The sequence below is a fragment of the Salvia miltiorrhiza genome, chromosome 3, assembly GCF_028751815.1.
Source record: "Salvia miltiorrhiza cultivar Shanhuang (shh) chromosome 3, IMPLAD_Smil_shh, whole genome shotgun sequence".
NCBI lineage: Eukaryota > Viridiplantae > Streptophyta > Magnoliopsida > Lamiales > Lamiaceae > Salvia > Salvia miltiorrhiza.
Genome location: NC_080389.1, coordinates 46,484,056 through 46,509,850, shown reverse-complemented (window position 1 = coordinate 46,509,850; position 25,795 = coordinate 46,484,056). Strand labels below are relative to the sequence as shown.

Below are 25,795 nucleotides of genomic sequence, written 5' to 3'. Positions count from 1 at the left end.
CCAACCCGATCCTGTCCGCCCAAATTAAGGGCAATACAATCCGAAATTGTAAAAAATTGCCAAAATTTGTGTTTTTAAGATGAAGGGCCAAATATTAAGTTACAATCCTCAATATGACTATATGAGTCCATATTCTCTTTCTTTTTTATATTATTCGTATTTTTTTATTTTTTTAATTAATTTTGAATTGTTTAAATATGAACTTTTAATAATGATATAATTTGGACTTTTAAGAGCTCATAATTGTTATATTAAATGACCGCTTTTGATTTTGTTATATTGATGGTTTAGTGGTATTTGCTCAAGATAAGACTGACTTAAATTATTTTCTTTTTATTCTATAATGAATTTAATTGTTAGTATTACTCCATCCGTCTCAATTCAATAGGCCATGTTTCCTTATTTGGACGTCCCAATTCAATATGTCACTTCCTAAAATAGAAAGTCAATATATAAAAAATATCTTCACATAACTCATCATTTACACAAAATGCCATTATACCTCACACATAATTATATTTTTCTTATTTCTCTCTCCATTTTTTGGATAATTATATCCTCAATAAAAATTACTTTTTTTGTCCTATTTTATTATAAATTAATTCATTTCTTAATATGTATGCTCAAGCCTTGTGGCCTATTGAATTGGGACGGATGAATATATAATTCTCATTAAAATTTAATATTATACTCATTTAAGTTGATAGTATTGTTATTATATACCATTTTAAATCAAATACTATAATTTAAATTAACATATTTTTTTGTTATCAATTAATCTAACTAATAAATAATAATATTTTAATTTTTTATATGATTTAAAAAAATAAAAATAAATAAATATATTATGGTCTGTGCGGGAAGACGTACTAGTGCACTTAAACACTTAATCATTAATCCCTAAAATTATGTGCCCAAAAAAAATGCCTCACTCCTATGTAGATTTTATTCATCATTCTTGATTTCAAATTAACCACTGAACACACCTTTACAATATATAGTATTGATGTAAAACAGAGAAGGTTTAGGATATGTAAAGTCTTCACAATAATGTCCATTTAGGAAGCGTTTACTTTAGTTGTAAAATTTTCATTGGACGATGGATAAAAAAAGATGAGAAAATATTATCTTTTTCTTATTTTTTTTATCATATGTTTATTAGAGACGAAAATATTAGAAAATATTTTTCACACCACTACATAATATTATTCAACATTTGAGAAAAAATAAGTGAAAATAAGTTATTTGAGAAAAAATTTCATCATGTGTGAAGAAAAATTTTCATCACAATAAATATATAAAAATAATAAAAAATAAATAATAAAAAATAAATAAAATTATATTTTTTCTCTCCTTCTTCATCAAAGTTTAACGCACACGCACCTTTAATAAATTATGTACACCACATCTAAAAAAATTATATTATGTACAACAATTTCTTGGTCCATTGAAATATATACTTCAGCCGCCGCCAATATGGATGAACGACGTTTACAAACAAAGATATTACGATATTGTATTCCACAAATTCAGCTCTATTTGTCAGTTACAAGAAAAGTTAAATGACTTATCTATCCTAATCTTACACTTTTTTAATTGAATAAAGTTGGCCGCTGCTAATTTTTATTTGGAAAAATTCTGCTTCGATAATAGCTATTCATTGTCGACAATCAATGATTTAAATTTATTTTTAATTTTAACAATAAAAATTACCAGTTCTTATTTGAATCCTCTAACTCTTAGGGGGTGTATTCGTTGTGGATTTCCACAGACTTTAAAAAGTCCATGGAATTTAAATTCAATGGAATTCACATAGATTCCAGACGACTTTCAAAGAATTCGTGGTTGGATTTCACCCCGATTTTCACTGATTTTCGAAGACTTTAAGGGATAATTCTGGAATTGAAATCCATGAAAACCAACGCCCGCTGAGTCCCAGCACCGCTGGAAACCCAGCGAGCGCTGGGAATAAGTTGTATATAAAGGCTCAGCGGGCGCTGGTGCCCTAATTTACAGACTTCTCAAAACCTTGCGCCGCTCCCAGTGCTACAAACGCATCATTATCAACATCGTAATTCAACTCCTCTATGAGCGGACCTCTACTTTCATCAACTCATATTGTCCTAGCATCAGTAGCACTGCCCACTCCAATCGCGCTTCTTCCTACAGCCACACCGTTTCCAACAGCAAGCCCCAAGTCTTCAAAATTCGAAAAACTCACAGCGCGTAAGTATGCATCTTTTGGGTGAGCCTAAAATAATAAATAAGAAAATTATTAATTAACTATATTATTTAAATAACATTGTGTTTAAAAAATACTCCCTCCGTCCCAAACGAAATGGCCTATTTCTTTTCGGCACGTAGATTAAGAAATGTGTATAAAGTAGATAAAGTGGGTTGATGAAAATTATTTAAATATTAAGTGTAGAGAGAGAGTGTATTGCCAAAAAAGGAAACAGGACATTTCGTTTGGGACAACCCGAAAAGGAAAACAGGACATTTCGTTGGGGACGGAGGGAGTAATTGATAACAAATTTACCTCTATATACGCATCCCATGCTTCATCTGGGGCCGTGAATTTTTTGGTGTTGTTGTCATAGCCAAAACCAGAGTTAAACTTCAAGAGTGTTGAATAAGCATTCCAACGGCTCTTAAACCATTTGATACTACTTTGGAAGTGATTATAATTTTTATTGCACCTAAGTCTTTCATTCAGAACAGGCAATATCATTTCCTCTACTGTGGCTTTGCTAAATAAACCACTATTATCGCGCCATCCCCTATGTGCAGACTCAACCAGAATATCTAACAATGCATCACTTTGTTCCTTTGTCCATGCTTCATACACTGCCCTTTTTTTGGAATCTTGTGGTTGAGAGTCTTCCATAATAATATTACTAGACACCGAAAATAAATACAGATACAGTACTATATCAATGAATAAAAATAAAAAATAAAAAACATCAACAAAAAACTAAAATCAACTCACATGCAATATAAACACAACATACAGTTGCTAACAACTTATAAAGGTACAACATTCATGCTATAGAAAAATTGCATAATTAAATTAATATGAAGATATAAAATTTATGAAAAAATACCTGGCTAAAAGCTAATATAGAACCCTAAACTTGTCTTCTTTTTTGAAGGGGGGTAGGCGTCTGTGGAATGTGGAATGAGAGGGGAAAAAAATCGAAGAGGGGTATTTAAAAAGCGTTGTTGGGCTGGGCCCAGTGACCGCTGCAACCCAGCGGCCGCTGGGAACCCAGCGCTCGCTCAAATCCAGCGTATGCTGGACTCTCTCAACGGTGGCTGAGTTCCAGCGCTCGCTGGCTTCTTGGCCGCGGGCGCTGGAACTCAGCGCTCGCTTAAAACTTTATGGATTTCAATTCTCGTGGTTCTTGGCCGGATTTCGTCGTGTGTATTTCTTGGATGAAATCCATGAAAGTCATTCCGGATTTTAAGTCAATGGAATAACGAATACACCTAGATTTGTATGGATTTTAAAAAGTCTGAAACGAATACACCCAGATTTATATGGACTTTTAAAAGTCTTGAACGAATACACCCAGATTTCTACAGACTTTTAAAAGTCTGGAACGAATACACCTAGACTTTTAAAATCCATAAAAATCCATTAAATTCCAGAACGAATACACCCCCCTTAGTTTTAACAAAAATATATTAACAAATCAAAATAAAATAGGACATACGGCCATAAAAAGTTCTGTCAATAAAAAATGGTCCTCTTTATATCTTCCGATCCCCTCATAATTTCTTTTTTATTTGAGGATGGATTTGATAACTAAGATAAAACGAGATAGATAAATAATCTTATCTTATTTGAATGTGTAATAACCCATATTATTTAACAAAACGATCCGTGATAATTGAGAGACACGATTATTTTATTATTCCACTTAGAAAAATAATATCTACTACATCCTCAGAATATTTATCCTAGATCAGTGGATTACAATCTTTTTTCTTCAGCACACGTTCGATTGTTCCGCTGGATTTTTGGGCCCAGGGAAGGGGGTGGTGATGTCTATGTTAAATTGGGACTGAGTGAACCAATATGTGGTCAATAATCTGAGCCCGGAACCGTTGGCTACAGACGAGAACCGAAACCGCCAAATACTCGGTCCGATTACGTGCCCACCAAGAATTCTCGCCGTGAAGGGGGAAGGGGCACTCCACTGAGATCTTTCTTGTGGGGCGCTCCACCAAAAACTCGGGCAGGGCGTAGGGATGGCAATTGGGTACGACGGGCGCAGATAGTAGCTATCCATACCAGTACCTGCAAACTAAATGGATAGTGAATTTTAATCAAGAAACTATCCGTGAATATCAAATGCCATCCAAACCCACCACCCGCGGATACCCGTCGGGTCTCTGCCAATCTGCTGCCAGTTAGATACCCGCCACTCGCTACTCGTCGGCTATCCACCACCGGCCACTCATCGGCCACGAACCAAAATTTAAATCTAAATTAATAACAAATTTAATAAATAAAAAAAATCACCACAAATCACATAGTTCAAATCCACATCTTTCATCGAAGTTCAAATCCATAGATGGCAAAGTTTAAATCTAAAGTTAATATCCAAATTCATCAATTAAAATTTAAAATCCGGTTGGGCTCATATCTGATATGTCATATACAAAGCCCATATTTCAAGGGTATTTTGCGGGTATTTTCATGGGTATTTTCGCGGATATGGATAGTAAATATCTAAACACGTACCCGTGAACTAAATGGATAGTGAATTTTAACCACGAAGCTATCCGTGGATATCAAATGCCCCTCAAATCCGCACCTATTAGAGTCAGATACTTGTTGTTAGAGAATTTTTATACTCTATTTGATTGTCATTATGTAGACAAATAAGAGTGTCTTCCAATGTAGACTTGGCAGATTAGAACAGTCGTTTCATGAGCCGCTTCTGATGTTCTAAGTTGGTTGAAGACACCTAATAGCCTTATCTTGCGGGTTTTTAGGTAGAGTTGGAGACATCCTCTATCCTTTTTATGGATATACACAAAACCAAATATTCAGATTGAGATAGAGTCATTCGGTCAGGTCTTTCAGATATCCCTCAACTGCTCTGCAATTGTTATCCAAAAGAGTCCTATTCGAGCTTGGAAACTTCTAGGGTTTGGCTATATATATATGCGAAGATGAGGATCAGAGTTGGCTGCTGTTTTTCGTGCGACTCTGCAACATTTTTTAGAGTATTTTCGTAGCCTTTGTTCAGAGCATACACTACATTTAATTGTGTTCTAGTTTGTCGCTTATTTCATCTTGTAAGCATTGTGGGTTGGATTATTACTTTGATTTCTTGCACCAGCCTATTGGTGTATGATTATATTGTTGGGTTTAGGTTGTGAATGTGTAGCATTCACACTTAGAGGGTAAGTCGTTGTCTTGCTCTCAGTTATTCACTTTGGTAGAGGTTTGGGAAGATATAGAGGTTAGGAAGAACGACTCTTCGCGTGTAAGTCATTTGTATATCTTATTGCCACTAATGGATAATTTGCCATGGGCGAGGCCCCCCAGACGTAGGTGTTTTATCACCGAACTAGGTAACCAATTTGGTGTTCTTGTTCTTCATGTTTTATGCACGTGTGCTGCATCAGTACTCTATGTGTTTTAACTTCTGGGTGTGCGAGATTAAATATATTTGGATAGGTGAAAATTTCACTTGCGAATACCTTTTTGTGTTCGCTAATTTCTTTAACACACCGCAAGTGTACGGGTGTTATTGTGTACAGTAGCAAGCAAAGTCGTATTTTACAGAGACCAATTAATATTAATTCATATCCTAAATTATTATTCTCTATCTGGACAATAGAATTGAAGGTTTGATTTTTAAACTAAGAAAAATAAATATTGGAAAACAAATATATCAAGCTGCAGGAAAGAAATAAACTGGGCTAAAAAATAGGAAAAACATATATGAGAAAATATCCCAAGGTAAAGGTTTCAACAGATTCTAATAACTAACAGATTCAATTCAATAATAAAACCGTAGAGAAATATGTGAATCTTCAGTTCTTGCTCCTGCAGTCTTCTCCGTCTGTCTCTCACAGCTCTCAAGAAAAGTAGAATATGATAAAAGTTCTTTTCAATATGTTTCTGTGGGGTATTTATATGACATAGGTCTCAAAATATAGGTCAAAAACGTGTAGGATCAAACTCCAATTTACGATCAATTTTCGCTCACAAACTCCTATCGAGACGAACTACAATTTGTATTTCAGCCAATTCTTTCAAATTCTGCTTCATTATTTCTGAAAATTTGTTCAAACAACAAGGAAGTGACAAGTTCTTGACCATAAACCAATATAAGTTCAAATAAACCATCAAACACACAAAATCTTCATAACTAAGCATCAAATATGACACACCAAGACATAAAAATGCATGTTTATCAGTTTGCCATCCCTAGCGGGCGGGCAACTGCGACTCTGCAAGAATCTGTCGGGGCGGGGCTGAGGCAGTGGTTCTATTCACATCTTGGGAAAACGTCGACGGAGCCTTGAAGCAAGGTGACAGCTCGTGGGTTTTTTATGGTGGGGGGCGCTCTGGCAAGCATTTGTTTGGTGGGAAGGGGTGGTTATATTCCTATTCTTTTGAAATTTGAAATTTGAATCGAATTGATTTTTAAGCAAATTTTGAATTTTCGGATGCGATCAGATTGATATTTTTAAAATCTGAAAAGATTTGAAATTCGAATTATATTTGTGATATAAATAATATTGTAATATTATAATATATATATATATATATGTTCTAAAATAATAATAAGGTTATATTATAAAGAGAAAGAGAAAAAAAAAAACAGCCAAAAAAGGATCCCTTGAAAGCACAAAAGAGAGCAGACTAAGGGCCGAGTCTCGAAAAAACCTCCATAGAGAAAACCCGCAAGGGAAAACCTCTAAGGAGAAAAAAGAGTAATCATAAAAAAACAAAAACAAACGACCCAGAGTAGTTGAAGAGCGGGAAGGGCTGCCTCAGAAACTCCGGCCGAACCATCGTCCCTAGGCAATCCGGCTCTGCAACCCCAAAACAAGCACAAGCACAGACCGAGCTGAAAACACCGCAACTAACCTGAAAGAACGAGCTGAAAGAGGCCAAAGAAAACTAGCGAAACGCGCAGAGACAACCACATCTCCAAACTCTCAACGCCGATAGCCAAACGCCATCGCGGAGCAACCAACAGGACCCGACTCTCCAAACCCCAGCGCCGAGCACACCCAGCAGCTGAAAAAAGGCCAGGAAACGCCCTATCTCAACAGCCAAAACCATCCCATCAGGCAGCTAAAACAAGCCCCCACAGCCATCAACCACGAACACGAACAAAACTGTGAGTGGCCATATCCAAAGCAACAGCCTTCCTGACATCATCAATCGCATGAGGCCACCATCCTTCCGACCTATCAGGATTAGCCATAATATCAGCCGCAGAATTACCTTCCCGGTAAATGTGAGAAACCATAATCTGCATATCCGTAAGAAGATGCAGCGTGCGGTTCCAAGACGCCACAAATCTCCAAGGAACATCCCGGGCACGAGAGCTTAACAGATTTACCACATACATGGAATCCGCCTCAATCCAAAGAAACATCCAACCCCGAGCATGAGCAATCGCAATCGCAGTAATAACCGCATGTAATTCAGCCTCAAACGCATAACCACGACCACCTTTCAAGTGAAAGCAACCACGGACCCAGCCAAACTTATCCCGAAAAACCACACCAGCTGCAATAGCACCTGGCGAACCCGCAGCCGAACCATCAGTATTGACCTTGATCCACTGGCCAACAGGAGGCCACCAATACACCTCAATCATTAACGGAGGCGGAGACGCACGAGAAACAACACCAAGACTACGGGTGATCAAATAATCCTGCCAAGAATTCGAAACCGAACCGATTTTAAACGATGACGCATCGAGCTCCTTAAACGCCACTTTAACGAAGCTCATCACAGCCCTTGGATCGAAACTCTCATCATTGAAAATAGCTCGGTTCCTCCCCTCCCAGATACGCCAAAGAATCGACAAAACACCTAACTTCCAAAAGGAGTTCACTTGAGAACTGAACTTAGCATTCCAAGCCAAAACCAGGAAGCTATGAATATCCGGTGCATGCCCAGAATCACCCTGATGAAACCAACCAAGAAAATTCATCCAGATCGGTCGCACTACCGAGCATTCCCAAAACAAATGGGATATAGTCTCCTCCGCAGCACCACATAAAGAACACCGATTGGGTCCCAAGGTACCCTGACGAATGAGAACATCCAGGGTCGGCAAGCGGCTCTGAATTATACGCCAACAAACAATCGAGCGTCTCACAGGGATATAATTCTCCCAAATCCAATCTCCCCAACGGACTTTGGGAAAGCTATGGCAGATACGAGAATAGGCAAGAGCCGCCGTAACATCACCTATAACAGAATGTTTCCAGAACCTCAAGTCCTCACTCTCCCCAATAGGCAATAATAAAATATCACAAACCGTGTCTGGAAACTGAATAAAGAAATCCTCAGCGAAATGCCAAGCTCCCTCAAAATAATAATCAGCCACCGATTGATGGAGAAATTCATGCATGAAGTGCGGAACCTGAAGCTTATCCACCAACTTATAACCAAGCCAATCATCAAGCCAGAAATAAGTAGAAGAGCCATCCCCAATAAAGGAATATGAATTGTCCACCAGCTCACTCACATTCTCACGAATACTAGTCCAGACCGGCGAAGAAACCAGCGAAGACTTAGCATTCCCAAAACCAGTCAGGTACCTCGTGCGAATAATGGAAAACGCGAAGTCAGTCCCTTTAATGCACTTCCAAGCCAGCTTCATCATAAAACTCTTATTCATGATACCGAAATCTCTAATCCCCAAGCCACCTTCCTGGCGAATAGCACAAACCCGAGACCAACCAACAGGGCAGGTAGGTCGCTGATCAATCCTGCCTGTCCATAAGAAATTCCGGCACTTTTTATCTAAGCTGTGGAGAAGAGATTTTGGCCATCGATAAATCATCATCGAATGAATAACAGAACTCTGAATAACCGAACGAATCAGACAGAGCCTTCCAGCGATAGAGAGCTGCAATCCATTCCAGCGAGAAAACTTCTGAACAATTCTGTCATAAATGCTGGTAAAATAAGAAGCACGAGAGTGACCCGTAAAGATTGGAACGCCAAGATAAGTAACAGGAAGGCATCCCACAGCAAACCCAAGTTCTCGGGTAATATTACGACGCATGACAACAGCAACCCCCGAACCAAAGAAGACATGAGACTTCTCGATGCTGCAAACTTGACCAGACAAACTCCCATAATAATCAAGAATCTCCTTGATTTTACGCGCATTTTTCTGAGAAGCCTTACAGAAAATAAGGATATCATCCGCATAAAGCAAGTGAGTAGGGAAGTTACTCGCCCTACTGAAGCTCATCGGCTGAAGATGACGAGAATTCACACAATTGATGAAAAGGTGACTGAGAACATCTTCCGCAATGCCAAACAGAATGGGGGACAAAGGATCCCCTTGTCGAACACCCCGAGAGCAAGCAAAGTATCCGCTAAGATTCCCATTATAAAAAATAGAAATTCTAGCCGAAGAAAAGATAATAGAAATCCATCTAATAAAATTCTCATGGAAGTTATTAGCACGAAGAACCTGCAAAATAAACCTCCAACTCATCGTATCAAAAGCTTTGCGAATATCCACTTTGCAAGCAATGTTCGAACCACGACCCGATCTATTCATACAATTAAAACCCTCTGAACCCAGCACAATACAATCATGAATAGATCTTCCTTTGATGAATCCGAACTGATTCTGAGAGACCCCCTCCGCAGCCACCAAACTGAGACGAGTTGCCAAAATCTTGGAAATAATTTTGAAAAAGAAATTGGACAAGATGATAGGACGAAGATCAGCCACAGTCTCCACAACATCTTTTTTAGGAATCAAAATCAAAGTACTCGCATTTCAACCAGCCGAAAGATAAGAATGCAAAAAGAAAGCTCTAACCGCATCAATGATATCCACTTTAATCGTAGACCAGCAGCTCTGAAAGAAGCGCCCAGAGAATCCGTCCGGACCCGGAGAACTATTAGCATCCATACTGAACACCGAAGCAGAAATCTCATCCTCAAGGGGGATACTCGTGAGATGGCGGTTCTGCAACTCTGAAACCCAAGGATCAATATTCGCCTCCAACTCAGCAAGATCCACCGAAGTCTGTCTATCCTCAGAAAATAGTGACGAGAAAAAATCCGTAACATGCGCCTCGATAACCTCCGGATCATGCACAACCACCCCATCAATTTTCAAATGGCCAATCGAAAATCCCCGGTTCCGGAACTTAATCATATTGTGAAAAAAAGTCGTATTCCGGTCCCCATCAACAAGCCAATTGATACGACTTTTCTGCTGAAGCATACTATTTTTTCTAGAAAGGAGCACATTAATCTTAGCCTGAGCCGACACCTCCTCATCAAACAAATCATTCGTATATCCCGACTCAGCAATATGAGTTTGAATCTCTAAAAGATCCTGTTGATACTCATGAATGGCAGTATCGACGTTACCAAAAACCGTCTTATTCCAAGAGCGAATCACACCACGAAGACGGCGCAATTTAAACATAACTCGAAAAATAGGGCAATGAGCATCAACATTATCATTCCACGACTCAGCGACCATGTTTTGAAAATCCGGGTGAAGAACCCACATATTGAGAAACTTGAAATGACGCTTACCAGTAGGCATGGCAAGCTTACATTGAAACACCAACGGAGAGTGGTCCGAAGAAATCCTAGGAAGAGCGTGAGAATTAATGGAGTCCCACATATCCGCGAACCCATCAGAGATCAGTGCTCTATCAAGCACCGATTCCACATGCCTAGGCAAAAATCGACGACCCGACCAAGTGAAGCGCAGACCAGAAGTGGTGGGCTCGCCAAAACCAGAAGCTTCAATGAAATCACAGAAGTCCTGACAAGCGCGCCTGTACGGGAGAACCGAACTAATCCTCTCATTAGATCCTTTCACCGCATTAAAATCCCCAATAAACACAGTATTTCTGCAAATAACCGAGAGTAAATCAGCCCACAAAATACGACGCTCCCCAGCATCATTCGAACCATGAATAACAGCCACGCGAAAATTACGGTTCTGCCAATAACAATCCACCACTACAGCCTGAGAAGAGGAGAAGACAACACTAGTCTGGACCGAAGGGTGCGTCAGAAACCAAATATTAGAACGACGAGGCATCCTGCAATTCTGATGACAAGGTACCATGTTCAAAGATAACCAAAAATTCTGCTGGATTTTTTGAAATTTAGATTTCGGCTCAATAATACCCAGCACAATAGGAGCAAAGGAATGACAATACTCCTTCATCAAACGCTTAGACTCGTCCGTAAGACCCCGGACGTTCCAAACGAGCATATTCATCAAAATGTGGAAGAATGCGTGGACTGGTTGTCAGCCAGCTCCACTTCGTCTGCCCAACGTTTATTAGCAACAGAATCCATCACTCGCAAACTCTCGCGATTGCTGCGATCAACCACATAAGGGTTTGGCTTGTGTCCCGCCTCCACCGACTTCCTAAGCCGCTGCTTGATACTTTCTTCCTGTTGTTTTAGAGAAATGTTGTGATTGCGCGCCACCTGAACCTGCTCATGCTTCGGAGGCCTCCCACGACCCCGTTTCCCCGTGGTTTCGGTACTAGTCTGCCCCAAATTTCTTTGCAAACGGTCAATTTTTATTTGGTTCTCCAAGGCCGCCACCTTTTTATCATAAACCTCCGCTGTCATAGGCTTAATCATCTGCACTCCATCAGATCCCAACGGCGTCTGCACTCCAGAGGAGTCTTGCTGTCCCCCCGGATGGACCCACTGATTCTGCTCAGTACACGCATCTCCCGACGAATGCTGCCGATTAACCATCGGCAAACCAATCTGCACAGAATCAGCCTTCGAACTTCCATCAAGCATCTGATGTGCGTGTTCAGCCTTCATGTTCAGCGTTGGATCTTGGTCATGCTGCTGTTTAAGCGCTGAATCAATCTCACCAATCTGCCGCTGCTCAGCCAAGGATGAACGCAGCATGCTCAAATCTGATGGTGACTGTCTAGCAGCCTCCGGACTGTCCCTAAACAGTTGGCGTGTCGGACTGCTCTGCTGTTGTTGCCTCTTGCCCACATCAACAATCACATTGCCAGCTGACCCATGAGCAATTTCCTCCTCCTCTGAATCCACATCCTCCACCACACCTTCCCTGAAAGTCTTTAAAGTCAAATCAGTCTCCGGGTCATTGCGAAACGTAGCATTTTGCGGCTTGTTCTCCGACACTGGCCGAGTAAATTTGTCCAACAGATCCGGACCAGACAAATGTTCCGATTGTTCATCACCTAACACCTGAAATGAGTTTTGAGATCGTCTACCATTAACAATTTGCCAATCCTTATTAGCAAGAGTTTTCTTCTTATCAGGAAGCTTCTGTTCCGTCTTCTCCACCAGTTTATTTGTACCTTTATTACCAGAATTCCCCTTCAACACTTTACGACATTTATCAGCAGAATGTCCCACCATTTTGCAACGAGGGCAAAACAACAGAAAGTTTTCAAAACTGAACTCCACCGAAAAGGAGCAATCACCACCTTCCACAATTAAAGTTTCAGGGATATGTTGCGTTAAATCCATCTCAACCTGCACACGCACAAAATGACCAACCTCACCGCTTAAAGAAGCCGCATCAGTTCTGAGGGGTTGCCCCAAAATCCCAGCGATACCCGCAATAATTTCTGGATGCCAATACTCAACCGGTAAGTAGTAAATTCGGACCCAAATCTGAGCAAACGAAGACGACGCTTTATAGGGATTAAAATTCCGCACCCACTCACGAATCAGCAACTGCCCCGAAGCAAGATCCCAGCCCGATCTCTCCATGGCCAGAATTTTATCTTCGTTCGTCTGGAATTTGATAGTATAGAAACCTTTACCCATAGGCATAAGGGTCCACGGATCTTTCGGCTTCCAAATTCCTTGCAATTCAGCCTTGAGCTCCAGAGAAGTTCTTGGTTTTTCTCCTTTATTAAGAAGGTGCCTTCCAATAAGAGAAAATTTGAAGTTGGAGACCTGTTGCATATAAAGATCACGAGGGATAGCGATCGACGCCGACTCCCCATGTTTGACCGCTTTCAAGGCATGGAATCTGTGGAGAGGTATGTCCGGCTTGCGCGCAGGCCTTGGAGCAACCTTATCAGCATAAGAAACTTTCGGCAACTCAGTCACGTTTGTATCATGCAGATCATCGGGACGTGCCTCGCCTTAATAGTTAAATATTTATAAATTCTAATCCAACACTCTCATCTTGGTTGATTATAATTAATGGTTTATTAATTAGAACCTTAATTCGATCATAATTATCTAATTGATTAAGTTGATATATATTTTGATTTTTTTTTTCACATTTCGAATTTTTGGTTCGCATCAAATTTTATTCGAAACACTTTGAATTATTGAATTCGAATTTTCAAATAATATGGTTAAGCTTGGACTGAATTTAAAAAAAAAAAATGAATTTTCAATCAAATTAAACAAAAATCTGATTCTAAATTAAAATACTCACCTCTAGGTTGTGGTGGGTGGAGGCTGCCGAAGCCTTAGGTTCCCTGGGGGGAGGGTGGGGACTGGGGGGTAGTTGTGTAGGGATTTGGACGAAGATGACAAAACTTATTTTTTCTTTCTATTTTTTTAAATTTATTTATTTAAATTTATATATAAAGATAAAATTGTAATTTGATGTTTTGATTTGTAATTATATCTTTTCTATCGAACAAAAATATTAATTATTCTAAAATTTTATCTTATTTATCAAATACTTAAAATAAATAACTAATTTCATTTTTTTATATATTATTTATCATAATTTTATTAACCCCACCATTTCTAAATAAATATATCAAACAAAACCTTAGGATACCCTCTCATGAAATATCTATCTATTATTAAATAGGATACATGTTGAAGCTACCACAATAATTCTCACTCCTAGGTGGCATCCTCATATTCTCTCATTCTCATTTTTCTAAATTCTACATTTTATTGATTTTTTTTTTCATATTTTTAATGATAATTATCTTACCATAACTTCCACCCTAATACAAGCACCTTGCATTTAAAATATAATTAACTATTAATTATTCATTAAGATATTTCAATCAACACATTAAAAAATGACGTTACAAAATAATCATTAATGACATTTAATTTATTTCCTAATCTATCTATTATTAAATAGGATACATGTTGAAGCTACCACAATAATTCTCACTCCTAGGTGGCATCCTCATATTCTCTCATTCTCATTTTTCTAAATTCTACATTTTATTGATTTTTTTTCATATTTTTAATGATAATTATCTTACCATAACTTCCACCCTAATACAAGCACCTTGCATTTAAAATATAATTAACTATTAATTATTCATTAAGATATTTCAATCAACACATTAAAAAATGACGTTACAAAATAATCATTAATGACATTTAATTTATTTCCTAATTTTATAATTGTTTTCTGCCTATATATATTTCACAAATCTGCAATTAAAATCATTAATGCACTTCATCTTTATTTTGCTCATTCATTTCGATATTCCCGATTAAAGGAAGCACAATTTTGATATAAAAGGTGTTACGGCACTAAGAGTATTGCCATCCAGATTGGAGAAGTGATTGTGGAGTAAAGATACAAAAGCCAATCTAACGATCAAAATAATATGTGCAGATCTTGATATTGGAGAACTAAGTGATTGAGCCGATGGCGAAGTACGGTATCGTAATAAGCGTCGGACAAGATGATTTAACGATTGTTACAATTTTCTACATCAACTGTCTTACACAATTTGATGATACTGATTCAATGGTATACTACTCTAATCATATTCAGCTTATATCATGTTTGATTTTTTTTAGAATTATGTATCAACGTTTATGTAATTTGCTATTTACCATTAAGGAAATTGATATTCGTTTGATATATGGTTAAATAAAGTGTGTTAGCTATTCAACATCAAATTCTTCAACTAATAGGAGAATATTCAATTCCAATATTTTTTTATCATAACAAGTAATTCCACTATTAACACAATATGTGATGCATTACCATGAATTGAGATTCCCGATTTCTTCTTATTTCACTCTCCTATGTAGCTTTATTACAAAATTTTATTTTTATTTATTAACAATTCTACAGTTCTTTGTTTTAACAATATACAATTATACATCCTGCCTGATTCATTTTATTTTAATTTTAAAACACAAAAGAAATATTTCTTTCTCCCATATCCAATTTCCCTTTTTATGTCCAAGCCAAAATCATTAAAATTAATTAAATAATTAAAATTTGAGACTTCTAATTGCTATTTACTAATATTATTCATTTAAATCTAATGAAAATTTATGTGATTTTTAATTAATATCACTAGATTTCTCTAATTTGCTATGGATCATGAGGTTGAATTTTCTATTTATAAACAATTCAAAAATTGGTTCGTCTTTCCTGAACCTCTCCCTATATATATATATATATATATATATATATATATATATATATATATATATATAATACTCCCTCCATTCGCGATATCATTTTCACATTGTGGACGACGTAGGTTTTAAGAAAAACGATGGACAGTAGTAGATATATAAGAGCATCCACAGTAGGGTGACTTGATAGCTGACCTTATAGAAGGGGGACCATATTGAGTAAAGAGGTCGCAGTGGAGCGACTTCATAGCTGACTTGATCTTTTTAATTTTGATTTTTGTATTTTTTGTATTTAAATTTAATTGCACAAATTTAAATAACACAATTACTTAAAATAAAAAATTGCATTAATACTAATTACTAAATATTTATATATAAATTTTAAATTGAAAAAAAATTACAATAAAAAATACAAGCCTAAATATTTTCAATTTTTCTTTACTACTTTATAATTTTAAATTAAAACTAATTAAAAATAAAAGCCCAAATATTAAAACCCCAATTCTAATTTAAAACCCTAAACTATTCATATAATGGCGCCGCTTGATCTGCGCTTCATTATCACTTCTTCATCTCCTTCATTTGCGCCGAGTCCCCTATACTAATCGGTTTTTTCGTTATTTTATTTTATTTTATTTTCTACGCGTGTTAAACACGCGCTCGACTTTAAAGGGATTAGGTTGTACCCGATAAATCGGGGCACCATTGAGACTTCGCCGTTTGCAGTGGAAAACCTGATTGGGTGACTCGAGTCACCCCCATCGAACCACCCACTGTAGGTGCTATAAGAGTGGATATTGTAGTGAGTGGAGTTTGGACCCCACAATAAAGACATTTTTTGATGAAAATATAAGGTTAAATTAATAAAGTGTTACATGGACCTTACAATTATAAATAGTGAAAACGATATCGCGAATGGAGAGAGTATATGATACTTACAATTTAATATATTCAATTTCCCGTCGAATTTCGACGGGTTATTCACTAGTTATCCATAAAATAAATACAATTTTCATATGGGTTTTATACTCCATCCGTCCCAATAGTAATCTCACACGTTTTTTTTAGGATGTTTCAATAATAATGTCTCATTTCTTTTTTGACAATATATTCTCTATTTATAATTAATATTTAAATAATTTTTATCAATCTACTCTATCTATGTTTCATACTCCCTCCGTCCACCAAAGATATGTCACTTTACTTTCGGCACGGTTTTAATAAAATGTGAGTGAAGTTGGTAGTGGAGTAAGGGTCCCACTTTAAATGTGAGTGGAATGGTGTGGACCCTACTACTAAAAATGGATGTGGCATATTTTTTGTAGACAGACGAAAAATGAAATTGTGACATATTTTTGATGGACGGAGGGAGTATATTTTTTAATTTCTGTAACCAAAAATTATGGAACACGACGGTGGGAGTATTACCTAGGCGACCCATTGTTTGGTGTCAGTCTTGCTGCCGTGGATAGGATTTTTTTTTCTTTTTTCTTTTTTTTGAGAGAATGGATAGGATTTCATTGGTCAGATATTTGAAATTAAAAAGTCACGTCGGTTCCCAAATTGTTTTTTCTTTTTTGAGTGCCAAATTTCCTTATTCGGCTTAAAATGTCACGTCAGTTTCCGAATTTATTTCTTTATTCAGCTCCCGATTTTTTTTCCTTTTTGTTTTCTTTTTAATTGCAGATTTTCGATAGGATTGTATAATACTCCATTCATCTAATAATACGAATTTTAATAAAAATAATTAAATATATTATATATAAAGAAATAATCTCATTTAAAAGTAATAATAATAATAATTAATTGTATTGTAAATGGTTAAAGGAGCCCACCATGGAGTAGAAAGTTTCTAAAATTGAAAAGAAAATTAATTTTTGTGGACGTCCAAATATGACCAAAATAGACTATCTTTCGAGGACGATGGGAGTATATTTGATCGATTCGATATTCGATTTAAAATTTTAATATTTGTATTCGGAATTGTTCTATTTGTATTCGATTACAAATATTCAATTCGATTAGATTAATATTCAAATATGAATATAAAAACATGATATATTTTTTTTGAGGGGGATAAAAACATGATATTCGATTTCATATTTGTATATGTTTGGTTCGACATTCAAAAATATTATATATATATATATATATATATTATTTATATTAATATTATTATCTACTTTTCAGTCGCTACAAATCTACAAATCATCGAGCATTTATTGTTTATGTATTTATTAGGTTAATATATTGGATATATACCTATATTAATTAGAAGAATATTTTACATATTTTTTCTTTTAGAATTTCAAATTAAATAGTTTTGAATTCAATTGGATACTCAAATCGAAATGAATAATTTGAAAATGACATCGAATCGAATTTAGTATTCAAAATCAAATCGTATACCAAATTGAATATTAAAATATTTTTACAAATACGAATCGATCATTTCAATTTCTTAATCATAATTTATTCAATTTTCTTCATCCTTTCGATCATTTCAATTTTCTTCATCCTTTCTTCATGATTCATTCAAGTCTGTCCCGACAAATCATTGAAGACAAAAGTTTATATAGGTAAAATTACAAGTTTATTTTCTTAATCATAATTTAAATAAAGTTTTAAATTTTCGAATCAATTTGATATTTCAAATTCGACTCAAAAACTTATGTTCAGACGATGGTCTGCAATTTATTTATGAATTAATTAAAGATTAATTGAGTAGTTAATTATAATTTTAATTACAAGTTATTAATTTTAAATTAAGATTACTAATTTTGAATTAGATTTTTTTTAATTATGATTAAAATTTAAGATTACGCATGGAAGACCTGTGCTCCGAAACGAATAATTAGTACTCTATAGCCATAAAAGAAAATCTAGAGGATAATTAGTCATTCTCAATAGTCAATACCATATGCGATCGCAAGGATAATGAAATTAATTGTTTTTTTTTTCCTGTGACTTTTGAAATTAATTGTTTTAGTTCTTTCATTTATTTTTATTCGTTTTTGACTAGTTTTATTATACTCCTGTTTAATACAATGCAAATGTTAGAAGAAACTGAAAATAATAGATGATAGTGCCGTTTTCCCACTACATCCATTTATTTAAATTATTTGATGTTGTACATAGTTTTCAAATGAGCTGTATATTCTAGATAATTCCTCAAAAAATATTTTGTGTATGTATTATAGTTTACAATACGATTAAATTGGCGGCCTGGTAGCTTACCATTAGAGCACTCTCAGCAGATCACCTAAATGCAAAGAAATCATGGAGGGTGAGTGGAGAGAGGTGAGGAAGAGAAGGGTAGGTTATCCCAGTTCCGAGAGCAACCCGGTAAGGCAGAAATTTTACCCTAACCCTAGGAACCAAAACCACAAGAGAGCTGATTTTAGGTATGGCGCAGCTGCTGGTCGGAGTCGGCATGCGAAGGAGGAGATGCTGCGTGAAATGGAGAAAATGACTACCTTTTTCTTTAACAACATTCCTGACGACTGTAGTTTCGACTTCCTTATGAGGAAATTTGGTGAGGTGAGGAAACCTGTGGATGTTTTCTGTCCCAGGAAAAAAGATTTGAAAGGAAAACCTTTCGGCTTCGTTAGGTTTGTCGATGTCACGGATCAGGAGAGTCTGCTGCTAGAGCTTAATAAACTTTGGATCGGAAGTTACAAGATTAGGGTCTTCAATCCGAGGTTCAGCAGGAAAACAACCGCACCACATGTTAAGGATTTCGGGAGGGGCGAAAGGAGAACAAAGGCCTTGATATCACCCAAAGGAAGGAGGAAGGAGGGGATCTCTTTTAAAGATGTTGTGACAGGGAAGTTGGAGGGTGTGCCATGTGCAGATGAAGTGATCCAATTTCAATCCTGCAAGGAGGAGGTGGCGTGGATTGAAGGAGCTTTCACCGGCTTTCTCAAATCTGAATTCCTGTGGGAGGACATTATGGATGAGATCAATAGCGAATGTGCCGGGAAGCTTAAGGTTAGAAATTTGGGAGGCAATATGGTGCTAATCTGCAGCACATGCGAGTCCTCCTTATTCCGAAATCTGAGTGCGCAGGGAAGCTCGAGGAGTTTAGACCTATTTCATTGATTAGCAGCCTCTATAAAATCATTGCTAAAATTCTTGCTAGTCGAATGAGTAAGGTGATGGGGTCAATCATCTCGGAGAACCAAAGTGCGTTCGTCGGAGGCCGTAATATCTTAGATGGCGTGGTTATCTTGAATGAAATCATTGCAGAGGCTAAAAAGAAGAGACTTAGGAGAATCATTTTCAAGATAGACTTCGCAAAGGCGTATGACTCAATTGAATGGGACTACTTAGATGCGATGCTCGACTTGCTCAACTTTGACCCCCTTTGGCGGAAGTGGATTATGGGATGCGTTTCGACGGCTACCGCCAACGTCTTAGTGAACGGGTCACCACCTGGAGAATTTAAATTGGAAAGAGGGTTGAGGCAGGGAGACCCGATGTCTCCTTTCCTTTTTCTCATTGCGGCGGAAGGTCTTCATGCGCTGATTGAGAGATCTTTGGCTAAACATTGGCTGACTCCGGCGGTTATTGGTAAGGATAAGATCTGCATTTCTCACTTGCAATATGCAGACGATACAATTTTTACCCTTGACGAGAATGAAAAGAATGCTACAGTGGTTAAAAATCTCCTTATTCTGTTCCATTTTGTCTCGGGTTTAAGAGTTAACTTTAACAAGAGCAGTCTTTATAGTTTGGGGGTGGATGATGCAAAGGTGCAACGAATGGCGGAGGTGCTTAACTGCAAAGTGTCTGCTCTACCGCTCAAATATCTTGGGGTCATGGTCGGAGGTCGTAGCAATAGTGTTATTGATTGGAATCGCGTTGTCGAAAAAGTGCGAAGGAAAATTGGCGGATGGGAGAAGAAGAAACTCTCTTTGGCAGGCCGTATCACCCTGATCAAAGCTGTCTTGCAAGCAATACCTATTTTTCAGCTCTCGTTCTCTTGTGTTCCAAAAGCGGTCGTGAGAAGCCTTAACTCTGTTTTCATCAAGTTCTTGTGGGGTGGGGGCAGGGGGAACTCGGGGGCTATTGCGTGGATTAAATGGGATGTCCTCTGTTCGGGTAAGAGTGAAGGAGGGCTGGGGTTTAGGAACCTTGAATGGTTCAGTTCGGCTCTTGTCTGTAAGTGGGTTTGGAGATACTTGGATGGAAAAGAGGCTCTGTGGGCTAAGGTGGTGAGGTCAGTTCATGGTGAGGTTTTTTGGGGGGAGGAGGGGCTGGGCTGTCCGGGTTTGGGTGGGGGGTGGTGGCCGAAGATTCTCAGGTTGGGAGGGAGTGCGAATGGGGGTTGGTTTCTACAAAATTTATCGCGGTGTGTTGGTAATGGGAGGGACACTAGTTTCTGGGGTGATAGATGGGTGGGGACTAAACCTCTTAGGTATGTTTTCCCGAGGCTTTTCCGGTTGTGTACTGATAGAGAGGTGTCAATAGAGCAGTCGGGGAAGTGGGTTGAAGGGAAGTGGGTTTGGGAGTTTAAGTGGAGAAGACAATTGTTCGAATGGGAGAGAGGTTTGCTTAATGATTTATCGATGCTTATTTCAGGTGTGGTGCTGCAGCAAGACTCGGAGGATAGATGGCGGTGGAATGCTAATAAAGATGGGAGCTATACGACCAAATCCGCCTATGCTGCCATCGCTGCAATGGAGTCGGAGGACTCAACAATTGTTAGCTCGAAAGATGTGCTTGCGAAGATCTGGAAGGTAGCGGCTCCACACAAGGTTAGAGTCACGGCGTGGAGATGTTTGAAAAATAGGCTTGCAACATGCGACAACCTCCTCAGGAGAAACATGAAGCTGGATGTGGAAGAGACGTGGTGCAATGCTTGCATCTTAACGGAAGAAACGGTGGACCATCTCTTCCTTTGCTGCCCGAAAGCTGAGATGATCTGGAACAACATTCAAAATTGGATTGGTGTTTCTACTGTTCGACCGAGGACCGTGGTGATGCATTTTTCGACTTTCTGTTACCTTGGAAGAGGGAAGAAGTGCCGTAAGTTCCTACAAATGCTTTGGGCTGTTACCATTTGGCTCATGTGGGAAAAAAGAAACAAGAGTAGATTTGAAGGTATTGTTTGGGATGTTGATAGATTGGTTTTAGAGGTGAAGGGTAGAGTTTGGAGTTGGGCTAAAATTTTTAAGGTGGTTGATGTTGGTGTGAGTTTTGACCTCTGGTGCTCTAAGAGCTTCTCGGTGGCGGACTGTATCTTGCCATAGGAGGCATGGTGATGCAGTTTGTGCGGTGGGATTGCCCCTTTCAAGCAGGAACGTTTGGTGGATTCGCTGGTTAAATGAGCTTGGCGGTGGTGCTGGTTTTGTTGGTTTTTCTGCTGCTCTTCCCCTCTGTTCTCTTCGGGTTTCCTTAGTTTGAGGGAGGGCTGCTTTTGTTTATGTGATGAGCGACTTGTGCTGGTCTGTGTGTTTCTCTGTTGGATTTCGGCACCTCTGGTGCCGTCCCCTTTTTTCTTTCATGAATAAAATTTTTTCCCCGATCAAAAAAAAAAGCAGATCACCTAAATGCATCACTAACTCTAAATTTAGGCTAAAACAATTGAAAATGAGATAAAAAAATGCATCCAGCAGATCCCCTAAATTGGATGGTGCCCACAAAAATTTTTACACCTACTTAAATTCAATCTTAAATTTACATCCACCCTAAATTTATTTTAAGCTTATAATTAGTAGGGCCCACACATAATTATTATTTTTATGTAGAAAATAGGAGATCTGGTGTATGCATTTATAAAATCGAGATCCTAAAATTAAATAGGAAAGCTTTAGGGAGAAATATAGGAGCATAATTTTGGGATTTCTGCTGGGAGTGCTCATTCATACTAAAAAGTCAAACTTTAAATTTAAAATTAATCTCAATTTGATTTTAAAATTAAATGGTAATTTTGTAGTTTAATAAAATTGAAGGTTTATTTAAAAATTATATATTTTTTTCTTTATCTTTTTATATTTTATTTTATTTCTTTCTAAAATTTTGAAATTCAACTAATTATAAAATATTTAATATGCATATCAAATTAAAGATAGTGATAAAAGATAGTGATAAGAGCATTAGTTTGATATATTATATGTGAATATTTGATTTAAAATGTAAAATTTATACTTATTTTAAAATTAAAATTTTAAAAAATTCTCTCTCTTCCCTCTTATCTTTTTTTGAATAAATCTATTTTTCATTTATTTAATTTTATTTTCATTTTTAACTTTTCTTTTATTTTTTCACAATATCAATTTTTATTATTGATCATTCTTCTTTATTTTTTTAATTTTTTTTTGTTTCAATATTCAGTTCAAATATATTCAGTTAAAATTATTTTTACATTATATTTATAAATATAATAATTGAATTGATATCAATTTTATATAAATATAGAAATATAAAAATATTTTTCACGCTTGTATGGGAAGCAAACGCTAGTGAAATAAAATATTATAAAAATATAATGATTCAATTTTATAGTGAAGCGGAAGTTGAAGCCTTGTAATATACGAAGTGGGGCTGTAGGTGGTGGAGAAATTATTGTGAATACGGCTAATTAATTTATCTAAAAAATCATTTAGTTGACGAACTCAAACCTGAAGCGTACAAATTGTAAAGCTGGTGTACCAACCAGAGACGGAGACGGCTCTATCCCTTCCTTTCTCGTGAAAAACGTGACGCTTTTCAAGCAAAAATCCATTTCATCTTTCACCACACAAATATTTACTATGTACTTTGAATAATATGCTCCCTCCGTTCCACTATATCTGAGACTATTTCTATTTAAAACGTCTTATTGTAAGTGAGACTTTTTCCTTTTTTGATCAAGATTTTACCCTTTAAATATATTTTCACTTTTTCACCTACAAACAAAATACATTTTTCATAATTTTCGTGTTAAAAAAAAAGTCTCACGTATAGTGGGACGGAGTGAGTAATTGGTACATAATGAAAACTTTCATATGTATGGGGAAACACCTCTATATAGTAGTTAGAGTTAATATAAGTTAATATGACCCGTCCTCTCTTTTATATATTCGAGATACTTCCAACATAAATATTTTCACTGTTACGTACTATTCAGTAATTTATTTCTTTCATAAAGTGTAGCTAGAGTCGCTACTGACACTACTTATAGGCTGTAACTACAAAAATAATGAGAAAGGGAGTGGAAATACTGTTAATTTTTGTTTGTATATAAGTGAGAATAGAGTGGAAAGACTTCCATTCTCACAAAAAAGGAAGAGTGGTAAATTTGTAATTTTATGCGCTATAAATGTGATACTCTCTTCGTCTCATAAGAATATATCACGTCTATTATGAAATAGTATGATTTTACTTTCACTCAATGCATTATTATCTATCAAATATTTTTTAAAATTTCGTCCTCAAGTGATACATTCTTATGGAACAAAAAATATATATTTCCCCAGTCCCAACGAAAACGGTGCGCTTCTTTTCGGCACGAGATTTAAGGAAAATAAGATTGTAGTGTAAAAATGTGTAAAGGTATATGGGACCACATTATTTGTAGTGTAAAATTATTACCAAAAAATAAAATGCACCACTTTCGTTGGGACGGCTCAAAATGGAATACACACCGCTTTCTTTGGGACGAAGGAAGTATTTTTTATGATTTTTAATTTTACTATCAAAATGTATACATTTTAATTTTACTATCTAAATGTATATAGTTTTCAGGTGTGCTCGAGGCTGAATTTTGAGGGGACTGGTTCTGTTGGTTCTGATTCTCATTCAATCTGTGCTGCATTTGGCGGATTGCACCCACGCACATTGGTATGTTTGTGTGGTGGGGGAGTGATGTTTATCATCTTTCGAGAATCTATGTTCTTTCTTATGTATGTTTGATGTGGTTTTCTCTTGTTCTTCTATTATGTTGTTCGGTTTATGGTAAGATTCTTTGGGAGGCGATGGTTAGTCCGGAGCTTCCTATCGTTCCTTACCAGCTCTTTTGGGTATTGGTTGGAATAGCGGCACTTATAGGGTGATGGTTAGTCCGAAGCTCTATACTTGCCACCTATTCTCTTCATGCCGCTTACCATTTTTTGGTTCTTTCTTCCTTGCCGTTTTTGTTGGTTTGCTCATAAACTGACATTCTTTTTTTCTCTTAAATTTTTTTTCCATTAGGTTTTCTTTAAGTAGGGAAGTATAATATGTCTAAGGTAGATCAGTCTTCCTGTGATGATAGTTTTAATGAGGTTTGACCCTTAATCTGCTTTCTTGTGCTCTCAAGAATTTTTAGGTTTCTTTTCCAATTCTTTTAATGAAACGTATCTTAATAATATCTATCTTTCTGGTTCTCTTTTTCTCCACTCTCTTATCTTGTTTTATCTATCCTCTCCTCTCCTCTCTCTTCTCTTCTAACTCTTCCCTATCAATCGTTTTCTCTCTTTCCTCTTCTAACTCTTCATCTCTTTGTTGTAGCCTTATCCATAAGAGACATATCTCCAGTAACATGGACGGGGGTTGTATTTTTTATTTTTTTAACGACCAAAAATTCGATCGTTAATATTGTAGTATTTTTTAAAATCAATCATTTATTTGGTCGTTAATATTAATCTTTTTATTTTTTACTAATTTTTATATTATTATTATTTTAAAATCGGGGATAATTTTGTAAACATTTTTAATGATAATATTATTGTTTTTGTTGGGAAATAATTGATATACCCTTGTCCTAATTTTGATGATACCAAAACCATTAGAATGCTTCTATTCTCTTTTATTTCTCTTATGGACTTAAGTGTTTTTAGTCCTCACTAGTTTCGATTGGAGCGGCAAAGACTGAAGATCGAAGGCAGCACAATTGAAGCATATTGAACTGGACAAACAGAAGGACGCATCCTAACTGAAGTCATCAGTCACCTGTCGAAGATCTTCATGCAATACAATATCAGCATCGAACTAAAGCTTAAGTCAAGCACCAGTCGACATTCTGCATCTAACTAAAGTGAAGAGTATCAGACACGCCGCATTAAATGCTCAAGTACAACATCATTAAATGCCGAAGATTTGAAGATCGTCCTTGTAAGTATTAAAGCTTCCCCTTGCGTGTAAATATGCAGAAACAACCACTCCAAGGACAAGACAATTCAAATGTTTACTACATGGAGTATCTGAAGATTGCCACCTCAGCCCAAGAAGTGACATCCTCTCACA

At 36.7% G+C, this 25,795-nt stretch overlaps 2 protein-coding genes across 2 annotated transcripts; both read right to left on the bottom strand.

Annotated features, from left to right (window-relative positions):
- Nucleotides 1-2,113: 2,113 nt before the first annotated feature.
- Nucleotides 2,114-2,887, bottom strand: LOC131018882 (uncharacterized protein At2g29880-like). Its single transcript, XM_057947576.1, has 2 exons — nt 2,540-2,887; nt 2,114-2,251 (listed from the first exon to the last, which is right to left on the bottom strand). Exons 1-2 carry the CDS (start codon nt 2,885-2,887, stop codon nt 2,114-2,116), a joined length of 486 nt encoding a protein of 161 aa, XP_057803559.1.
- Nucleotides 2,888-7,349: 4,462 nt separating this feature from the next.
- LOC131018881 (uncharacterized) lies at nt 7,350-11,330 on the bottom strand. Its single transcript, XM_057947575.1, has 2 exons — nt 10,056-11,330; nt 7,350-9,698 (listed from the first exon to the last, which is right to left on the bottom strand). The coding sequence occupies exons 1-2, from the start codon at nt 11,328-11,330 to the stop codon at nt 7,350-7,352; spliced, it is 3,624 nt and encodes a 1,207-aa protein (XP_057803558.1).
- Between the last annotated feature and the right edge of the window lie 14,465 nt (nt 11,331-25,795).

Bases quoted from the DNA above. Each gene is read 5' to 3' on its own strand.
- LOC131018882 (XM_057947576.1), bottom strand. From the start codon at position 2,887: ATGGAAGACTCTCAACCACAAGATTCCAAAAAAAGGGCAGTGTATGAA. The intron at 2,252-2,539 runs GTAAATTTGTTA...TTATTATTTTAG, and splicing joins CATGGGATGCGTATATAGAG to GCTCACCCAAAAGATGCATA.
- LOC131018881 (XM_057947575.1), bottom strand. From the start codon at position 11,330: ATGGTACCTTGTCATCAGAATTGCAGGATGCCTCGTCGTTCTAATATT. The intron at 9,699-10,055 runs GTTAGAGCTTTC...TTTATTTTGCAG, and splicing joins AAGTGGATATCATTGATGCG to GTTCTTCGTGCTAATAACTT.